Source organism: Vigna unguiculata, chromosome 6, assembly GCF_004118075.2.
Source record: "Vigna unguiculata cultivar IT97K-499-35 chromosome 6, ASM411807v1, whole genome shotgun sequence".
Lineage (NCBI taxonomy): Eukaryota > Viridiplantae > Streptophyta > Magnoliopsida > Fabales > Fabaceae > Vigna > Vigna unguiculata.
Window position 1 is genome coordinate 14,449,609 of NC_040284.1, and position 23,731 is coordinate 14,473,339.

The window sequence follows — 23,731 nt, forward strand, 5'->3', positions numbered from 1 at the left end:
TAGTGTAGACCTTCCCACTAAACCTATCGCATTCCTTATTGGCTGCTGCTTTGAATAAGAGAATGTCAATCTGTACCTTTTTTTTCATTATTATATTTGTTGAGTTTGGATTTCGAAGTCAAAGACAATTTGACTTTTAATGCACACCTGTCACAAAATGAAAAAGGACAAAGAAAAATAAATAAAGGCCAGTATTATCATATGCCATCATTCAGTTGATGAATTTGAGGCATTTACTAGGATCTATTACCTTGGCTGATTCATTATATATTGTCTAGCAAAATGCATAGATTATCATTAGTGTGTTATCCTAAAAGACCATTTTTTGTCCTGTATGTGCTTTTCAATGATCCATCTGTGTGGTCATTCTAATTACTTACTATTGGCTTTTAATTTAGAGGCCTAGCTGGGGAAAGAAATTTAATCCCTTCGTCTCCCGTTCCGAATCAAGGTGATTATAAGGAGACTGCTGATATGACAGTCATTTGTCATTCAAACCCAGCATTGCTGAGTTCCACTGAAAGCTCTGATGGAGGTAATAAGAAGCCATATTTCATCCATTTAGTTTCATAACTCTTGTGAAGCAAAAAGGGATGATATCGTAAAATAACCCATTTTCATAACCTGTGTTTGGAATTTCAAAACATGTCGATTTTAATGTTGACTTTATTGGCAGTCCTATATTCTAGATGACAAATATAACTTCCGATGAAAGAGATTCTATAGGTTTGGTTTGGGGATCGATGAGAACTCGACATTGGTCTTAGAAGACTCTTCACACGAGACTGAATCTGTGGAATCAAAGCAAGACGAAGGTGTTGGGATATCTTTAACAGATGGGCACTGCAAAACACAGGAACATGAAGGAAGTGACCTGTTAACTGAAGTTGTAACTGATGATAATGACAGCAGCAGTAGCCACCATGGAAAAGAACAACTAGAGGAGGATGAGGAGAATGATGAAGTGTTTGGTAGTATATTTGCCTTTTCCGAAGAAGGTACTAAAGGTTGCAGTTATAGCTGCATCTATCCAAAAAAATTTGTCCTTTTTTTTCTGGTATCGTCCTATTATCATCTGCTAGTCTATTACCAATTAATTCATTAATTTCACGCTTTAGGTTGATTACAATAATCGAGGAATAAGTCACATCACCTATGAAGTCATCTCCTCATCTCTGGTGGCTGGAATCATAGTTAGGAAATATAAAATCAATGTAAATATTGTGAATAAGAAATGGCAAATGACCACCAATTTAGTTTATTTGCTGCTGATTTGTGCAGTCTCGGTGAGACTCTCACACTTACATTCTAAAAATGGAATTCAAGTATTCATGGGCTTCCTAACTGATTCCTAGAATGTGGAAAGTTATGGAGTATATAAGGGGTAGATGTGTTAATTTGGCCCAGTCCACAGGGTTTGGCCCTGGCCCATGTGGGCTAGGGCCAAAAAAGTCCACATTGAAAAGAAGCCCCCAACAAAGAAGCCCACAGAGCCAAAAACCCTACAAAAGCCCTGTGGGCCAGGGCCAACCCATGGGCTTTCATCTTCCACACGAAAAATATATTATTTTTTAAAATATATTACTATCTATGGGACAGGCCCAACGACCCGAATAGGTCTAACGACTCGGACATGCCCTATGACCTCGACAAGAACGACGACTCGAACGGGCCCGATGATCCAAACAGGCTCGACGACCCGGACAGGCTCGATGACCTGGACGGGCCTAATGACCCGGACAGGACCGACGAACCTGATAGGCCCTATGACCCAAACAAGCCCGACGACCCGAACGGGCCCGACGACTCGTATGGACCCGACGACCCAGACGAGTCCTACAACCCATATGGGCCTGACGACCCAGATGGGACCGATGACACAAACATGCCCGATAACCCAGACGGGCCGAACGAGCCAGATGGGCCTAACGACCAAGACAGGCCATACGACCTAGACGAGCCCGACAACCCGGACAGGCCCAACAACCCGGACGAGACAAACGATATGAACAGGCCCGACGATCCGAACGGGCCTAATAATCCAGAAAGGCCCAACGACCCGAACGGGCCTGGCGACCCGAACGGGCCCGGTGACCCGAACGGGCCCGACGACCTAGACGGGCCCGAGGACCCGAACGGACCCGAGGACCCGGACAGGACCAACGACTCGATCGGGCCCAACGACCCAGACAGGCCCGATGATCCAGACATGCCCAATGACTCGAACGGGTCGTCAGGCCCATCCGAGTTGTCGAGCGCGTTCGGGTCGTTAGGCTTGTTCAGGTCGTCAGGCTCGTTCAGGTCGTCAGACCCGTTCGGGTCGTCTGACACGTCTGGGTCGTCGGGCCCATCTGGGTCGTCGGGCCTGTTCGGGTCGTCGGGCTCATCTGGGTCATCGGGGCTGTTCTGGTCGTCGGGCACGTTCGAGTCATCTGGCACGTCTTGGTTATCGGGCCTGTCTGGTTCGTCGTGCCCGTTCGGGTCGTCTGGCACGTCTGGGTCGTCGGGCCGTTTGGCCCGTTGGGCTCGTTGGGCCCGTTCGGGTCGTCGGGCCCATTTGGATCGTCGGGTCCATACGAGTCGTCAGGCCCGTTCAGGTCGTTGGGCATGTCTGGATCATTGGGCCTGTCTGGATCGTTGGGCCCGTTCGGGTCGTCGGCCCGTTCAGATCGTTGGGCTCGTCTGGGACGTAGGCCCATCTAGCTCGTCTGGCCCATCCGGATTTTCGGGCCCGTTTGGGTCGTCGGGCCCGTCCGTGTTGGCTGGCATGTTCAGGTTGTCATGCCCGTCTTGGTCGTCGGGCCCATCTTGGTCGTCTGGCCCGTTCGGGTTTTCGGGCCCGTCCATGTTGTCTGCCATGTCCAGGTTATCCGGCCCGTCCTAGTCGTCGGGCTAATCTTGCTCGTCGGGTCTGTCCTTGTCATCGGGCCCGTCCTGGTCATTGGGCTCGTCCGGGTCGTCGAGCCCGCTCGGGTCATCGGGCCCGTTCGGGTCGCTTAACTTAATCTTTGACTCTGGCTTAATGTAGTATTATTTGGGGGGCTAACCCACCTTAACCCTAGCCCTAACCCACTAAAGAGGGGGCTTTGGGGGCTGGGGCTTTTTTTTGGCCCCCTCATTTGGGGGCCCCCTAAAAGGGAGCTTTATGAAGAGTGGGCCAGGGCTGGCCCATGGGCTAGGGGGCCAAATTGACACCTCTAATAAGGGGTATTTTAATTTTGAAAATATGATATACTTTGCAACGGTTCTTAACCGGAAAAAATGTTATATTTTGTGACAGTTTTTAACCATTAAAAATATGATGCATTTTGTAGTGATTTTTAAGCGTCAAAATATAATAAAATATAATCAAATTAAAATATATTTTGTAGTTATTTTTAATGGTTAGTTTTTTTTTTTACAACAATACTAGCAGTTAAAATATTTTTGCTACAAATTGTTTTTGATAGGTGTAATTTTGATGGTCTTTTAAACCGTTAGAAATGTTATTTGTGATAGTTTTTAATCGTTAAAAATTGTAATTTTAACCTTCACAAATATCAATTTTTTGTAGAGACTCATAATTTATTAATTTTTTTAAAATAGAATAATATTGTCATTTTAATTTAAAATCAAATTTATTATTTACATAAATTTAAAAGTAGTTGGTTCTTTATATATGTAACACCCCATTTAATTTATAATCATGATTAAAGGAAGTGTCACATAGGATAATACAGAAACACAGTCCTGGAGTTTAAACACTACTCCATACAATAACCAAGGCACACAACTATGTCACAACTAAACCAGATACAATGTTCATCAGTAATCAAAATAGGAAATTAAAAGATAGACTATTACATGGGTCATAGCCCAAAAAAGAAAGTCCAAAGTAATAGAATCCAGCCCAAAAGTCATGGAATTACGTCCCGACCATTGAAGCACGACCAGGAAGTCTCATCTAGAGACTCGTGGATTTACGTACTGACAAAATACCAATCACATTCCAAGCAAACAAATAATATTGATCATGCATTTAACACCTCACGCCATCCTTTGTAACCCATCCTCATTCATATTCCATGTTGATTTCATACCATCCCATTCTTCCCAATTCGGGGATATAGAACTTCACCTCATACCAATATCATGCCATCAATGTAACATTATTGTTCATACCGAATTCATGACCACATATATAACCAACCATTTCATTGAAATCGCATGCCAAGATTTATCCAAGTTCATCATTCACAATCCATGAAACACATCATTCATGCAAATTCATTCATCTTATATTTTATAAATGCATACCAAGACATACATATATCACAAAATAGCATTCATCCCAAATAAATGAGTGCCAACATTTAAGTACCTGCAATTCCATACAATAAAGCACAACCCACAACCATAATTCTTACACCAAAATTCCTAAGAAAATTTATTATCAATAAACCAAAATCACTGCAGTAATGCGTGACACATTTCTCAAGCTACATACATCTAATTGACGATCCAACCGGTCAAACCATAAAATAGCATGTTATGAACCAAATGTCAAAATTTGAGCTCAATACAACGGTTAATGAGTCGGGAAAGTCAATTTTACTAAAACTGCGCATATTAGAAAAATACACAGTCGCCCAGCGAACAAGTAAACTTGCCCAGCGACTGCGCGACGCATCAGAATACGAGAAATAACGTCAAATATCACAGTTTCATGAATATTTGAACCCCTAACTCCGAAATATACCAAAAACTAGCATTTTCCCCAATCTTTTCTCATATTTCACAAAACATTAATTGCATAAAATAGAAATAACGTAAAACCCTAGCTTCCCTTACCTAGAAATAAGCTAGTGGAACGTTCCGACACTTAAGCGAATGAGCACTACAGCTCTAGGAGCAGGTTTAAGAGCTGAAAATCTCAATACAGAGGGAGCACGAGATTATTACGAGGAACCCTAACGACAAGCACAAAGATTAAACTAAAGGGGAATAGTATGCATCGAAAGTAACTTACGTGAGCGGAAGAAAGAGGTTGAACTTAGTTGAACTTGGATATATCCCAAACCCTAACACAGTGTTCTGTTGAGAAAGAGAGAGTGTGAGGGAATTGTGTTTGCAAGAATGCAACAATGAGAGGGGGTTTGGCTACCTTAGGGGCCTTGGACACCCTATGGGTCAGACCTTAGGCCCATTAGATTAGGGGCAGCCCTTTAAAATTATGGCAGAATAAAAAAAAAAAGAGGGTTTTACGTTTTCCCCAACAACAAAAATTTTCGTCCTCGAAAATTCACCGATGGGATAGGAAGAAAACTATGTTTTCCTCACGCCCTCCGACACCACCGCCTAGACATGATAGGTTTGATGACTCCAACACCTATAGCTACTGGAAACTTTGCCTTTGTGCTATGCGATATGTGTTCAACAATGTAGATTGGTTTAGTCACTACACTCGAACTAACTTCCAACTTGCAACCTTAACACTAGAATTCTCCTTTATACCTGTCCAACTAACTTGTATCTGATATACTAACTCATCCACCATATGCGCTCCACTACCTCTCAGATCATTGTAAGTCTCAAACTAAAGCATGTTCGTTATCAGTTCCCATCACCTTGTTCACTCCTTTATGCATCACTCCACTAACTTGATCACGATTGAGTTCTAGCCTACTGCCTCACCATCAACAATCTTGACCACTTTTATGCATAACGACTCTCATTACATCTTGCCTCCTTTACTGACTTCCACCAATGGTAACAAGGTCCACAACCAAGTCATTCCATTTCCAAATTAAACTTTCCCCTGTTACAACTACCAAATTCATTTCGGCATCTCACCTTCATTTCTGATCTACTAACTTGTAACCATCCTTCCCCAAAAGCTTTAGAACCATGTCTTTCCTCGACTTGAAATTTCTAGTGTGATTTATACCTATCAACTCTAAGATACTTCTCAAACTAGGATTTTTTTTTTAATTGCTTTTTTCCCCAACCTTGTTGAGAGACTCACTAGTTCTAGTCAGATGACTAGACCAATGAAATCTCTTCACATCTTCTCCTCCTAACTCAAACACTTACTTCTCCACCAACTCCTTACTCTCACCTCGTCAAACCCCGATCTTGAGTTCCCTTATTTGGCTAAGCACCTACCCCTTCTTCCGTACTTTCAGGTTGGTACCCTAACTTGAAATTATAACTCAAACCATCTCCTACTTCTCTTGCCCATCGTTCTCTGAGTAACTCCATAAATTCAAACTTTAAATGATCACTGAACATCCTTACTTAATACTCATAAGAACGACACTTTCACTATTTATGAAGAACTGGTTGTCATAGAAATCACTAGGTCATGAGTAAGATAGTTCTTTTCACGCACCTCTTACCCTTCACAGGTATCACTTCCCACCATCCCATTGCGCCACTCTGATCAACTCACAAGTCACTCCTTCGTTCACTCAAAATGATGCTCCTTTCATATCTACCGTGACAAGGAGGCAATCATCGTTGAGAAACCTTCCTCCAAAACCTCTATGGAACTTGCAAAACCCTCTGTACTCACCCTTTTATAGTCTTAACGTCCCATTTTCTCAACATTGTATCCACCCTTTTAAAACCACATATCCTACTCACTCCAACCTCTGCCAATACCCTCCTTGCACATTCTAAAGACTATGTTCGCACTTGGAAACTCGCCGCTAAGCCTTGATCATGCCGTTACCCTATTTGAAATTTCTTACCTTCATCATGTTTCCACTCTTTACAACCATAGGCCCCAAAAAGCCAATCTTCCATTATCCAACGTTTACCCTTGAGCAGTCTATCCTACCACTATCTCTTCTCTAAGCTTCACCAAACTTGCAGTCATCCTTATGGTTATACTTAGTATAAGCCACTACTTCTCCAACATCTCATCCACTTCCGTATTTACTTCAAATTCACAGTAGTAACCATTCCATTAGGAACTATTGTCACAGGTTCTTCCTCAGACACCAACGCAAAAGTGAACTCCACCACACCAAGGTCAAAACTCTAGTACTTGTTTCGGAACACGTCTATAATCCGGCTCTTAGTCCCAATATCACTTTTTAAGGTGCATCTCTGGAGGAGATTATTCGTGCTAACCACTTTAGCATCAACCATCGGAGAGACCATGTCAACCACTCAAAACTTTTCTTTCCACTCCTTCCATCATTGTGCTCAGACATCAGTTGGGTTGCCCTTACATACGAGAATAACATTTAAAGGTGTGCCCCTCCTTCCTTCTGGTACGTGAAATCTTCCACTTTATACCCAAGGTCAAATGTCCTACTCATGGGAACTACTTTTCCTTGAAACATCCCACTATTAGTTTGAAAAGAGACATCCTCACCTGCTGACTATTAATCCTAATATGAATCTCTTATGCCACTTCTTCCCTAACCATAAATTGTTCTTTCCCCCACTTAGGAACGTCATCTTTCCTGACTGATCAGTGAACCCTTATCCATCTCAGCCTCTCACTAGAGGTTTGCCATCTTTTCGCACTTCATGGTCTCCTCCTTTCTTAGCTTTCCGGTTGCCAAGCAATCTCTCCACTTTTTGCAATCTAAAATTTGCCAATTGTTCCTCTTCCACTACTCCAAGAAGCACTAGGTGTGACCATATGACTATATTCAATGACACTTATCCTAACACTGTATGCATTTGCATGCTCTAAACTTTAACATTATCGGGATGTAGAATCAGGTTGACTTTCCTTAAACGATGTGGCACTTCCATGCACTGATACCTTTCAGTGCTCTAAATCTTTGAATTCAACTTCTTTTAGAAAATTTGTAGTATTTGTTTCTGAGAGTCTATCCTTAAAGTTCCCTCTAACCAAACGTTATTTTGTGAACTCTAGCATCTTCTTCGGGTGTCTTTGCTGTGTAGTGCTGATGAAGTATGATGAGTGATCAAGTCATCAAAATAGTGAAAGAAAATCAAATAATGAACATGTAAAACAAGAACATAATATATATCAAACCAAGTGTAGTACAGAGAGTTTAGAAGTTACATCTAATCCCAACTGAGGAAGAAGCTAGTTGTTCACAATGATGTATACAACAAGAATATGTAGTAATTTTCCTTCTTCCATAGCTTATGAAATATATACAATATAAACCTAAGCTAACTATGATGTTTCTGTCTCTAAAATGATTTAAAATTGAGGCATGCTTTGCATTTATAGGATTTTGAGTCTGCTCTAGCTCCAATCCAAGTAGGTCAGCCATGGGGGTTTCCATCATGAATGGGTTTGTTTCCAAGCTTGGGTAGTCATCTTAGTGATCAACTATGGAGCTTTCCATCCCATGAGTTTTTCTCTTGATGCTTAGCTGCCATTCTAAAGCTCAAGGTTTCCTTGTAGTGAAAATTTCCTTAAAATGTGGCTTATAAAATTTTAATTTTAATTAATTGATTGATATTTATAATTAATTGATATTTATAAAATGTGGCTTATAAACAATAAGAAAGGGGTCCCCATACCCACTTTCTTATTGTTTCAATTTTAATTAATTGATATTTAAAAAATAATACCAAATTACGATAAAGGAAACACAATATTATCATATATCCAATATTAAATAGAGGTTTGTTTTTTCAATATCAAATACTTAGAAATAAATTATACTTGTTATATTTCAATTGTATACATTTCAAATTAGAATATCAAATAAATTTTCATGAGAATTGTACATACCCAGTCCAACAAATGTGTAAGTGATGTGGCCCAATAAGACACATTTAGCTTCATTGACCTAAAGTGGTTTAAAGATATTCTGAAATATATTTGTTGGTGCAAATATTCATATATTAAAATTATATGTGACTAAATCTCGGCAGTTTGATTACATCCTTATATTCTTTAATACAATATATTTACAGAATATTCAGTATATCAGGTAAGGGGTCACATTATTATTATTGTTATTATTTATTTCAGGTAAATTGTTTATTTTATTGATATTGAATAATATTATATTACCTGTTTTATCATATGGATCAAAGGCCCAAAAAACCATATAAATACACATAGTATTTCACTAAGAAATACACGATTCTCGTACTTATTCTTTATTCTCTCTTACTTTAAAATATCCAAACTCTCTTACTCAATTGAGCGTTAGAGAGTCTTTTAGAGGTATATCTTCCCCCTTTGAAGCAATCGGGGATTGGATTCCAGTCATTAGGAGAATTCAAGTCACCACTTGGATCTTGCCACCTGTACAAAGGTCCATGCTCCCAATCCCAATAAAAACATTTGACGCCAAACATGAGGCCCAGGTAAAACTTTATCATGCTTCCACATTTTATATCATCCTCTCACATAGCCGTGATCATGTTGGTATTCCCAATAATGTGACAATATATCATTATTTAAATTATAGTTTGGGATATTTTGTGATGAATTTTCTTTTAAGATTATTTGGTTTCTTACGAAAAATCAAGTTGAAGGCTTCTTGTATGCATAGAAAAAGTTGTTAATACCCTCAAAAATATTATTTTATAAAAGAAAATATTGAAACGCCTTTGAAATGCATCCAAAAATTAATTTTATTAACTTTATAAAAAAGAAAATATTGAAATGCCTCCGAAAATTAATTTTATTAATTTTACAAAAGAAAATATTGAAATGACTTTGAGAGGCATTATTTGACACTTCATCTAACTTCTAAGTTAATATTTCATTATGAAATAAAATATTCAAAGTTTGTGATTACCAATAGCATGGAAACAATATTTCCTTTGCTTTTCACTTTTATTAACACGTGCCGGAGCTTTTCTGGTACATGGAAAGCAAGAAAAAAGAAAATTCGGAATGTTATTCATTTGTAAGTTGCATTCTCTCTCCTACCCATGTTGCTTTCTCGGATCCCAAATTCCGGGCTAAGTCGTGATCCATGCATTTTCAAATGAGTTCGTGGTCCCACGCATAAAAAAGTAAGTATTCTCGTGAGTCCCACTTGTTGCATGTAAGTAAGCTCACCTATGGTTCTTGAATGTACAATCACGGTGCAAAGCTAAACAAAAGTGGAAAATTTTCATATTTTATAACAACCTGGAAAGTGATATCTGAGAGATGCAAGTGATAACAACCTAAAAAGTTCACATCTTCAACTTCTATTGATGAAGATGGATATCCATGCTATAGAAGACTTGATAATGGTAGATTTGTTGAGAAGAATGGAATTAAGCTGGACAATAGAAGTGTTGTTCCTTACAATCCACCACTTCTAATGAGGTATCAAGCTCACGTGAATACAAAGTATTGCAACAAGACCAATTCAATAAAATATTTGTTCAAATATGTGAACAAGGGTCCTAACAGAGCTACTCTTAAAATAAGCAACAACTCTGCACAATGTGACAAAGAAAACATTATTGATGAGATCAAGAGGTATTATGATTGTAGGTATCTATCACCATGTGAAGCCGCTTGGCGAATATTTGCTTTTGATATCCATCACAGATGGCCTCCTGTTCAGAGATTGACATTCCATCTTCCTGGACAACAATCAACTTTTTTTAAAGATAATGATGATATTAATGTGATTTGCAACAGGTACGAAAATGCTAACACAAAGTTTCTAGCTTGGTTTGAGGCTAACAAAGTTTATACAGAAAGAAAAGAATTGACTTATTTTGAATTTCCAAGCAAATTTGTGTAGTTTGCTAAAGAAAAAGAATGGAAACCAAGGAAGAAAGGCTACAACATTGGTAGACTTACTTATATTCCTTCGGGCTCTGGAGAACTTTATTATTTGAGGATATTACTCACCATTCAAAAAGGTTGTATTGATTATGAAAGCATTAAGACCATTGATGGGAAATTTTATGAAACATACCAAGATGCTTGCTATGCTTTGGGATTGTTGGCTGACGATAAAGAATATATTGATGCAATAAAAGAAGCAAGTGAATTTGCTTCTGGGTATCAACTTAGAAGATTATTTGTTACTTTGTTGTCCATGAATACAATTTCTAAACCAGATATAGTTTGGAATTCTACATGGAGTATCTTACGTGATGGAATTTTGTACCAAAAGAGAAAGGAGATGAACTTACCAAGTAATTTATATTGTTATTTTTTTAATTCAATAGAAATATAACTTTTAATTGCATTATTTTGTTCATGCAGGTCTTCAAATTGAGACTACTGAATTACAAAAAATATGTCTCATGGAAATACAGGAAATGCTAATGTCAAATGGTAGATGTTTGAAAGATTATCCTATATTACCTCAACTTGATATTTTTAGATGTACATACATTCAATAATAGATTTATTGTTGATGAGCTGCAATATAATAAAGAAGAGATGGCAAAAGAACATGACATTTTGCTTAAAGCACTCAATGATGAACAAATTCATGTATATCAGGATATCATGACAGCAGTTGTTTCAAACAACGGAGGATTCTTCTTTTTATATGGCTATGGTGGTACAAGTAAAACTTTTATGTGGAAGACATTGTCAGCTGCTCTAAGAAGTAAGGGCATGATTGTTTTGAACGTAACATCAAGTGGAATTGCTTCTTTACTACTTCCTGGTGGAAAAACAGCACACTCTACCTTCTGCATCCCACTATTAATTAATGATGAATCAACGTGCAACATAGCTCAAGGTAGTCTCCATGCTAAACTTCTCATGGCAACCAATTTAATTATCTGGGATGAAGCACCAATGATGAATAGAATGTGCTTTGAGGTATTTGATAGAACACTAAGAGATATTATGCGAAATGTTGATGATGCCAATAATGACAAACCATTTGGTGGCAAAGCAGTTGTCTTGGGAGGTGACTTTAGACAAATTCTACCCGTTATCAAGAAAGGATTTAGGTTTGATATCATCAAATCAGCAATCAACTATTCAGAGTTATGGAATTGTTGTAAAGTGCTCAAACTGTCCAAGAACATGAGATTAAGTACTACAACAAACAATCAAACAGCCAATGATATCAAAGAATTTGCTGATTGGATATTGAAAATTGGAGATGGACAAATGGATGTAAATGAAAATGGTGAGTGCATGGTTGAAATTCCAAAAGAGCTGCTGATTATAAATACAGATCTACCTTTATTGTCATTGGTTGAATTTGTCTATCCTCAATTTGTGGTTAACATGATGAAGCCTAATTATTTTGATGATGGAGCAATCTTGTGCCCAACTAATGATTCTGTAGAGCAAGTCAATGATTTCATGTTGTCTTTATTAGGTGGTGAAGAGGTCACTTATTTAACTTCAGATACACCTTGCCAATCTGATGAACAAGATGAAGTTCAATCTGAATGGTTTACATCTGAATTTTTAAATGATATCAAATGTTCAGGGATACCAAATCATAAACTCAAGCTCAAAACAGGTGTGCCAATTATGCTCTTGAGAAATATTGATCAAGCAAAAGGTCTTTCCAATGGCACAAGATTGCAAGTCAACCATTTGGGTAAAAATGTAATCTCTGCAACTGTAATTACTGGAAAAAACATTGGTGATAGAATTTTTATTCCAAGAATGGATTTAGTGCCATCTGATTCAGGATTGTCTTTCAAATTTCAAAGAAGACAGTTCCCAATTTCCTTATGCTTTGCAATGACGATTAACAAAAGTCAAGGACAAACACTTTCTAGAGTGGGACTTTATCTTCCACAACCTGTATTCACACATGGCCAACTATATGTTGCTATTTCTAGAGTCAAAACCAAGAGAGGATTGAAAATACTTATATTGGATGAAAATGGAAATATCACAAACACGACTAAAAATGTTGTGTACAAAGAAATTTTTGAAACTCTTTGATAATGAACACATTATAGGTATGTAATTTCTAATTTTCTTTTAATTTGAAAGTTTGTATAAATATAGATGCAGGATCTATTGTTATAATTAAAATATTTGTTATAATTTTATTGTTCAATGCAGGATCTATTGCCTAAAGTCCAAGGCTTACAATGAACATCATGCTGATTTAAGAAGTAACCAAAGTTGTGTACAAAAGGAAGTTATGAAGTTGATTAACAAAAAACACATTATAGGTATGTAATTTGGTCTTCTTTTATTGTTATTTTTTTAAAGACATTATATTATAACCTTATAGGTTAATAAATATCACAAAATAAATTGCTATTATAAAAAATATTACATTTAAAAAAACATGTGCGTTGCACGAGTAGAAAGACTAGTTTTATAACAACCTGGAAAGTGATATCTGAGAGATGCAAGTGTCGTCCCTTCACATGGACCACCTCTCAGCCCCTCTACCAGGTCGTCGTTATCTCCAAGGTATATCAAGCTCAAGTCACAAAAACACTTAGCCTGTTATTAATATAGAGTTTCTCAAGGTATAACAAGACATACAAGCCACAATCAAAAAGCCTGATGATCATAAAGAAAGATTACAGAGTCATTCAAAAATTATCTCAAATGCACAAGCTCGGAAAAAGTCATTCTAGAATTATCTCAAAGGCGTAAGCTTAGATGCTAAATATACCTATTTCATCATCTTATTAAAAATATCATTAAAATCAGGAGAGTCGGGTGACATATGTATTATCGTAGGAGGATTGAGATGAAATCAGGAGAAGAGGAGAGGAGATTGTGAAGAGGAGACTAAAAAAAAAATTGATTATTATTATTAATCTATAACAATATATAAAGAAGATTCTCTCTTTTGTGTGCATATTTCAAAATATCAATTTTATTTTTTAAAATAAAATTATTTATTAAATTTTTGAAAATTGACCATTACTTTTATAAAACGGTCTATCTGTATTTTTTTTTATTTTCTTTTATTTATCAACGGTTATTTTCTCATCTTTTCTGATATATTTCACTTTTTTTTTATAAATATAATTTTATTTTATATATTAACTTAATAACATTACAATATCATCAACTACTAACATAATATCACGCATATTAAAAAATGCGTACACACAAGCGCGATAACGCCTGCGTTTACACTAATTATTAAATAAAAGGATAGAACAACTATTTTCAATAGTTCGGTAGGTGCAGGAGAAAAAACAGGATGAAGAAGTAAGAGTCAAAATTTTGATCTCAATTGCATGTTACTCTAACCTTTTTTTTTACACTTTATACAATATATTTGCATTGTACTTAATTGATTATTGGTTAAAATACCTTTTGATCCCAATTTTCGTCAAGTTTTGTCAAATAAGTCCTAATTTAAGTTTTGTGTTCAAATAAGTCACAATAAAATTGACGAAAATTGAGACCTATTTGAACATAAATCCAAAATTAGGACTTATTTGACAAAACTTGACAAAAATTAGAACAAAAAAGATATTTTATCCTTGGTTATTCATATATGTATGTTACTTTTGTTTAGAATCTTTTAAGTTTAATTTCACTTTTTGCTGTCTTTTAAATTATTTATATCTACATGTGTTTCTATTTATAAATTTTAACATTTTAACATTAACTTCATGTTCTTTTTATTATGTACATGATTATATTTAAGGGCAATGATATTTTGACTATTAAATTTTGATAACTTTCTCTTACAACATGAGGTAACCTCTTTTATGTGGTTTTGGAATACTGAGAATGAGAAAATGGAAAAATGAAAAAGTGAACAACTACTTAGAAAATACCACTTAATATTGTAAGAGAAGGTTGTCAAAATTTAGTAATAAAAAATTATTTTCCTATAATTAAATATGTATACTTTTTACTTTGATTTTGTAACAACATTTTACTTTTGGTGTGTACGAAATTATATTTAAATTACTTGCATGATTTTTTTTTTTGTTAATTTATGGTTTGATTTTATTTTGATATGCACTGCATCACGAGAGACATATTATTCTATTCTATTATTTTTATTTGTATTATTATTTTTATTTTTATTATTATTGTTACTATTACTATTATTATTATTATTATTATTATTATTAGTTTTGGTATTATTTGAAGTATTTTTAGTATAATTTATTATTATTATTATTATTATTATTATTATTATTATTATTATTATTATTATTATTATTATTATTATTATTATTATCTATTGTCTTAACATAAAATAAAATCAATGTTAAAATTTACAAAATTTGTTTATCAAAATATTTTTTTATATTATCAAACTCTTTATTTAAATATGATTGGAAACCAGATTAACACGTTGTGACATCCCATCTCTAATAAAGTAATCTACTAAAATTAAGCATCACATAATTATAATATAAAAGTGCACATGACATGAAGCATACATGTACTAACTATTACAATTATCCATAATATACTTGGAATGAAAGTTTAGGCACACCACAATGCCATAAAACATAACACAAGAGTACTATTGTTTTGCAAAAGGATTGCTCAGGGAGTAAGGAATTTAAAACAAACTAAGAGTTCTTCAAAAGGGCTCAACTGTGAGTTATAACCCAGACCATGGGGACCACTCTACACAGCAGCATCTCAACCACCCTGAGTACCTCCAGGGGTTTTCACATCTGCTCACACCAATAAATTGGTGATCATTGCAAAAAGGAGAAACCAAGCAAAGAAACTTACACCAAAAGAAAAGTTAAGCTAGAGCAAAAATTGTTTTAATCATGTTATAGAGCAAATAAAGAGTTAAATAATATTATGCACAGACAAAGTAGTAGGCACCCAAATCACGTGAAAGCAAACAATTTCAAGACTCTATGACTCAATATCCGGATCATACTCTTGATATAGAATTCTAAAGGAAGTATGCGCATGTGCTGGCTTCTAAACTCTATAGAGTATAGACGCAAGGGATTATCACCAAACCACACACAGGTTAATCCTCTAATGTCTTGTGCCCAATATGTCCCAAGACTAGGACCTCCCGCCACTCTCACCATATATATTATTCTACTCTATGTGAGCGTGAATAATTTTTAGAGTTCAGGATACCTTCCTTTATCTAGACATCTCCTATGTTAAGATATACACTAACCACCAGCACCAAGAGTTTCCCTTGAAACTCTTTTACCAACAATTTCCACATGCCATCTCAATCATTCAAGTCTCATGCTAATCCACCACCAATCAAACAAGTCATGTTTTCAATTTCATACTCAACATAACAAGATTTCATTTAATCTCATACTTATAAATGCATACCATGACACACACACACACACACACACACACACACACACATATATATATATATATATATATATATATATATATATATATATATATATATATATATATATATATATATATATATATATATATATATATATATATATATATCACAAAATAGTATTCATCCCAAATAAATGAGTGCCAACATTTAAGTACCTACAATTTCATACAATCAAGCACAATAGACAACCATAATTCTTACACCAAAATTCCTAAGAAAATTTATTATCACAAAACCAAAATCACTGCAGTAATGCGTGACACATTTCTCAAGCTATAGACATCTACTCGATGATCCAACTGGTCAAACCACAAAATAGCATGTTATGAACCAAATGTCCAAATTTGAGCTTAATCCACGGTTAATGAGTCGGGAAAGTAAATTTTACTAAAACTGCGCATATAAAAAAAAAGAATACGAGAAATAACATCAAATATCATAGTTTCATGAATATTTGAACCCCTAACTTTGAAATATACCAAAAACTAACGTTTTTCCCAATCTTGTCTCATATTCCACAAAAACACTAATCACATAAAATAGAAAAAACGTGAAACCCTAGCTTCCCTTACCTTACTCAAGTTTAGCCAAATGAAACAGGACCTCAAGGAGAGCACCACAGCTCTAGAAACAGATGAAGGAGCTGGAAATATTGGCAGACAAAAATACAACAGGGTTATTAGGATGAACCCTAGGTAGAGCCACCACAAGACAGTTAGAAAAAGAAGGTTGGGGTCTACTTACTTGGATATACGAGTTCAGGCAACTCCAAACAAAGAAGATTCGCTAACTTGAGGAGGCAAAAACTTGTGCCCTAGCAGAGCTGCTGCTCTAGAGTTTGAGGGAGGGGAGGGATCTGTTTTCTGTAAAAAGAAGCAGAATGGAGGAGTAAGGGGCTGTGAGGGGGTCTTGGGTGTCCTCATAATAGGCGGACTCTGGGCCTTTAAAAGGGCCAGGCCCAAACCCCTTTTTAGAACATAATTTAAATAGAAAAGGGGGTCTCACAATCTCCCCAACAACAAAAATTTTCATCCTTCAAAATTAAGACTTACCAAAAAAGGTGCAGATATGACTTCCTCACATCCTCCTCTAACTCCCATGTAGAGTCATCTGTCCTCCGATCCAGATGACTTTGACAAGATTGATGGTCATTCCCCTACGTTCCTCAACTCGGCGATCCTCTAAGCCAATTGGTTGAACCTCTACCATTAGATCCTCCCTAACTTGTACATTCTCAGCCTCCAACACGTGAGACAAGTCAAACACATACTTTCACAACTGGAAAACATGAAACATTGGGTGAAGATTAGCCAATTGCGGAGGTAAAGCAATCTCGTAAGCCACAAGCCCTATCCTTCTCAAGATCTAATACAGATCCAAGAACTTAGGAGAAAGCTTCCTTGAGCAGATAACCCTTCCCACATCAGTGGTTCGGGTCACCTTCAAGAAAACATGATCCCCAATTGTAAACTCCAAGGGCCTCTATCGCAACGTAAATCGCAACGGGACGGTGACTAAGGGATAAATAGTTGAAAAATAGAGTTTGGAGTCACCACCATAGTTTATTCTGGAAAACTACAAAAAAACCATAAAATAAGAGTTCGTCTGCGAAAATCAGATTTTGGGTTCAGGAATCGGTTACGTGTAGGGAAGGTATTAGCACCCTACAACATTCGTCCTTAGACGGTACCTTTAATCAAATATGCAAAATAGATGTGATTTTTATAAATGTTTATTTTCCCAAAAATAAAACTAAAAGTGTATAAAAGAAACAAACATATATATATATATATATATATATATATATATATATACATATTTTAACTTTTGGACCCGACAAAAATTAACCTCAATCCTACGTATTTTCATTTAGAATGGAAAATCAGGGACCACATAGTTCTAGACAAAAAAAAGACTATTTAGAAAAAAACTTTTGAAATATTTTGAATTTTTGGGAAGTGAACCCGACAAGGATTGACCTCGGTCCTACGTATCTCCATTAATAATAGAGAATCAGAGATCACATAGTTCTTTGAAACATTTGTTGGTAGAAAAGTTTTATAGAAAATATTTTGAATAAAAAAGATTTTAATTTTAGTATAATATTTTGTAAAACCTAAATTATGAATATAAAAAGATATTTCCAATAATTTCAAAATAACCAAATTAGAAATATATGTAGAGTGATTTTAAAATATTAAAATAACCAAATTGGAAGTGTGTCCAAAGTGGCTTAAAACATTGGAATAACCAAATTAGAAGTGAATTTAAAGTGATTTAGAAAACTTGGAATAACCAAATGAGAAGTACATCTAAAGTGGTTTAGAAATATTAAAATAATCAAATTGGAAGTGCATCCAAAGTGATTAAAAATATTGGAATAACCAAATTGGAAGTACATCCAAATTGGTTAAAAATCTTGAAAATAACCAAATTAGAAATGCATATCCAAAGTGGTTTAAAATCTTGAGATAATCAAATTGGAAGTGCATCCAAAGTGGTTTAAAGTCTTGAGATAATTAAATTGGAAGTGCATCCAAAGTGACTTTAGAATATTAAAATATATTAAAAACATAAAATGTGATTTAAAAAAATTAAAATAACCAATTCAAAATATATAAAAACGTTATTAGATTAGTATTATTAGTTTAAGATGTATTTCTTATTACTATATTTTTTTATGAAAATTAGTGCACACTTAAAAATAGGAATTACGAAACATAAGAAAGGTAAAAATATGATTAAAATAAAAGCTTAACTTGAAAATAATAGTGTAAGTAACATGGGTTGTAACTGATAAAGCACGTGGTGCAACTAACAGGAATTAGGTGCAAGACATGGGGTGCGCACAGTAAAACTTGGTGTATGAAGTACAATTAATTATAATTAATTATAGTGGTGCATGTAAAGGAACAGGTGCAAACAGTAAAAAAGGATATAGTCCAAGAACAAAATAGTGGGGTGTGTGCAATGAAGACGGGGGAGTGAAGTTAACAGACATTTAATATTAAGAAAATAAATAGTACGGGGAACGAAACACGGATGCAAATAAGACATTCCAAAAATAAGTAGAAAACAAAAAGAAGGCAGAATATTAAAAATCGGGGTGCATGAAGTAAAGGGTGCACGCAGTAAGAATTAGCCCAAACCCAAACTTTATTGTATTTTCTCCAAACCAGCAGGGTTTTCATCTTCTTCTCTTTTCTCTTTCCGCAAGGCAGCTACCACCTTCCTCCATTTCAACCACAGACCACCGCAGCTACGGGGCCCTCTGGCATGCTTCCATCTCCGTCTAGCCAAGCCGTTGTCGCCACGACCGCTGCCATCGCCACCGGTGTCATCGCGCTTGGGGTCTCCCACTCCATCTTCTTCTCCTCCAACAAACTATGGGTTCCTTCCATCATCACAGAAAGCTGAATTGAAGCCCGCGACCCTATCTCGTGTTCTTTGTTCTTCTGAGAAGCCACGGTCACATTCAAAGCATTGCCAAGACTTCCATCCACAACCTTGCTTGTTGATTTTTGTTTTGTTTGTTGTATTGCTTGTTAAAATCCAAATCTGTTTGTAGCTAGGGTAGGAAAAATCATGTAAGAGTGTAGGTGGATATAGGTAGTTAATGAAGATTTGATGGAAGAAGATTAATGGAGATATGATGGTTTAGGGGTTGCGTGAATGAGAAGAAAAAGTGAGTTAATTAAGAGAGAGGAAAGGTTGTGTGACGGAAGAAGAAGAAAAAAGAATGAGAGAGGGGGTATGTGGGTGGAAGGTGGTTAGTGGAGAGAGAAAAAAGGGGACATGTGTCATGTTTTGAGTGGACGGATTTTAGGTGTGTAAAAAAGAAAAAAAAGGTGTGAATGTTAAAACATGGTTTAGTTCTTATGAGAAGAGAAGAGAAGGAAATGATGACATGTTCCCTATAAATAAAAAAACGAAAAAACAAAAAATTAAATTTTTTAACTCCTAAAATTAATTAGACAATTTTTTGATTGAAATGATGCTTAGATAAAACATGAACAAAATTAAGAATGTGTGTATAATTTTTCAAAGAGATCAAATAAAATATACCTTCTTTATTTTTTAGATTTTTAGAATATTTTCCATTTTTTAATATCATTTCCCTTTTTTAATTTTAGAAATAAATTTTGATTATCCGGACAAAATTGGGTGTTTACAGCCTCCTTTTTCGGTCTGCATATACTTTTTGCCTACTCTGAGATGCCTACATCTTATCCCTCACCATTTGGACCTTCTTTGTGGTTTGTTTCAACAACTCTGGCCCAACCAGAACTAATTCACCATTCCGAAACCAACATAAGGGAGTCCTACACCTCGTCCCGTACAACTCTTGCTTGATAACTATTGTTATAGGTGAACTCCACTAACGGTAACACCTCATCCCAACTACCAAGATGATCCAAGGTGCACGTCCTCAACAAGTCCTCCACAGACTAAATCACTCTCTCAGATTGCCCATATTTCTGAGGATGATAGGCAGAACTCATCCTCAACCTGCTCCCCAAGGCATCTTATAATGTTTGCCAAAATCTAGAAGTAAATCGTGGGTCTATGTCAGACACTATGCTACTAGGCACTCCATGCAACCTCACAATCTCCTTGATGTAGAGTTGAGCCAAGTTGGCCATAGACATCCTGAGATTCATCGCTAAGAAGTGGGCACTCTTGGTCAACCGGTCTACCACAACCCATATAGCATCATGACCTCTCACGGTTCGTGGCAAATGGGTAACAAAATCCATAGTTATGCTATTCCATTTCCACACCTATATATCCAACGGCTGGAGCGTTCCACCGGGTCTTTGATGCTCCACCTTCGCCTTTTGGCAAGTCAAGCAGGCAGTTACAAACTGTGCAACATCCTTATTCATCCCTTGCTACCAGAAGGTTTCCTTGAGGTTTTGGTACATCTTAGTCATGCCAGGATGCAAACTAAGACAAATCTTATATCCTTCCTCAAGAATCAACCTTCTCTCCTTTGCATCACTAGGCACACAGATTCGACCTCTGAATCTCAACACGCCATCATCACCCAAGGCAAACTCATTGGCCTGTTCCGATCCAAGCAATCTCAGGAAGTCAGTGGATATAGTTAAGGCACTTATCTAATGAACTCTGGTTCCAACTCAACTTGAAGCTTCATATCCCTGAAACTTTCAATCAAATCCAATTCTTTAATCATGAGATGAGCCACATGGACTATCTTCCTACTCAGAGCATCCGCTACCACATTTGCTTTCCCTAGGTGGTATAAAAGCTCAAAGTCATATTCTTTCAAGAACTCAATCCATCTCCTTTGCCTCATGTTCAACTCCTTTTGGTCAAAAAGATACTTAAGGCTCTTGTGGTCACTGAACACACGAAACTGTGCACCCTACAAGTAGTGCCTCCAGATTTTCAAAGCAAACACCACCGCTGCCAACTCTAGATCATGGATGGGGTAGTTCTTCTCATGGACTTTCAATTGCCTTGAAGCATATGCTACTACCTTCCTCTCTTGCATCAACACACAACCCAATCCATGGTGAAAAGCATCACAGTAAACTTCAAAGGACTTACTAACATTGGGAATGACCAAAATTGGGGCACTAGTCAACCTCCGCTTAAGGTGTCGAAAGCTTACCTCACACCTATCAGTCCAAGCGAAAGGTTAGTCCTTCCTGGTAAGCTGGGTTAGAGGTGCCACTATCTTGGAGAATCCCTATATGAATCTCCTATAGTATCCAGCCAAACCCACGAAGCTTCTGACCTCCGTCACTGACTTGGGACATTCCCATTCTACCACTACTTCCACCTTAGCTGGATCCACTACTATGCCTTGAGTCGATATCACATGCCCTAGAAACTGTACTTCCTTCATCCAGAAATTACATTTAGACAGCTTGGCATACAAATGTTTCTACCTCAGAATCTCAAGCACTATCCTCAGATGCTCGGCGTGCTCCTCATAAGTCCTAGAATAGATGAGTATGTCGTCTATGAAGACCACGACAAACTTATCTAAAACGGCCTAAAGATCCTATTCATGTAGTCCATGAACAAGGCTGAAGCGTTGGTCACACCAAAAGGCATAACCACATACTCATAATGCCCGTTTCTGGATCTAAAGGCAGTCTTCTAGACATCCTCCGCCTTCACCAAGATCTGGTGTTAATCTGACCGCAGATCGATCTTGGAGAACACTGATGCCCCATGCAGCTGATCCATCAGATCGTCAATTCTAGGCAAGGGGTACTTGTTCTTGATGGTCAGCTTGTTCAACTAACGTTAGTCCACACATAGTCTTGAACCACCATCCTTCTTCTTGACCAACAACACGGGAGCTCTCCATGGTGAAGCACTAGGTCGTATAAATTGTTTCTCAAGCAACTCCTCTATCTGCTTCTTTAACTTTACCAACTCTGCACGAGCCATGCGGTAAGGAGCTATCGACACTGGACCCGCTCCTAGTACAAGATCTATGGAGAACTCCACTTCTCTTCTCGGAGGCAAGCCTAGTACCTCTCCTGGGAATACATCCTCAAACTCCCGGACCACGGATATCATTGTTATCCTTTCTTCCTTCTCAACCTCCAACTGATCGAAAATCATGAAGCATTATGCACCATTCCAAATCTCCTTCAAGACACCCTGAGAGGACAACAACTCAAGCTCCTCTAAGTTGGAGAACAACAACTTTTTCTCCTGACAGTCAATGAGAATGCGATTAGCTGAGAGCCAATCCATTCCCAAGATCACGTCCAAGCCTTGTAGAGGTAGGCATATAAGATTGACTTTAAACATGTGCCCTTCTACCTCCACTGGACACCTAACACATACTGACGAAGTCTTGACTAACCCAGATGCCGGCATAGACACCACAAGATCAAATTGTAGTTCGCTAACCAGCAGACCCAACTCTTGCACACAAGACTCTGACACAAAAGAATGTGTCGCTCTAGAATCATATAGCACACATTGGGGTTTCCCGGCAATCACACAACATCCAACAACAAGATTACATGAGCCTGTTGCTTCTGTCCTAGTCATAGCATAGACTCTGCCCAGTGCTTGAGGCCTGCTGCCTCCTCTCCCTTGACGAGTTTGAGTCGGGGGCCTCGGCATAGTCCCTATGGAGGAGGGACAATCCTTAATCAAATGTCCCGTCTTCCCACAACCATGACACCTCTGTGTACCAGCCAACGGTGGGCATGCACTCCTCAAATGTGGTCCATTACACTAATAGCATCTAGGCATTGAGGATTGCTGAGATGTAAAACCCCTAGCCACTTGAGGTTGCGGGCTAGCATAAGGTTTCTTCCTCTCCTCCACTCTTGGTCTGGATCTAGATGATCCACTGACCTTCTGCTGCTGCTGACCTTGCTGAGCTTCCACCTCAGCCTTCATCCTCTCCATAACTCGAGCTCTCATCACTAGAGATGCAAAGTCCTTGATGGAAAGCGGTGCCACCATCAATTTGATATCTTCCCGCAGTCCATTCTCAAACTTTCTACATCGCCACTCCTCATCCAGTGGCATCGTATAGAAATGCCCCAAGTGCTTGAACCTCTCGG

At 37.2% G+C, this 23,731-nt stretch overlaps 2 protein-coding genes across 2 annotated transcripts; one reads left to right on the forward strand and one right to left on the reverse strand.

The window, feature by feature from the left end:
• The first annotated feature begins 11,332 nt into the window (after positions 1–11,332).
• Positions 11,333–12,814, forward strand: LOC114188441 (ATP-dependent DNA helicase RRM3-like). The gene has a single exon (XM_028077021.1). It carries the CDS (start codon positions 11,333–11,335, stop codon positions 12,812–12,814), a length of 1,482 nt encoding a protein of 493 aa, XP_027932822.1.
• Positions 12,815–22,775: 9,961 nt separating this feature from the next.
• Positions 22,776–23,282, reverse strand: LOC114188442. Its single transcript, XM_028077022.1, has one exon. The coding sequence runs from the start codon at positions 23,280–23,282 to the stop codon at positions 22,776–22,778; it is 507 nt and encodes a 168-aa protein (XP_027932823.1).
• Positions 23,283–23,731: the final 449 nt, after the last annotated feature.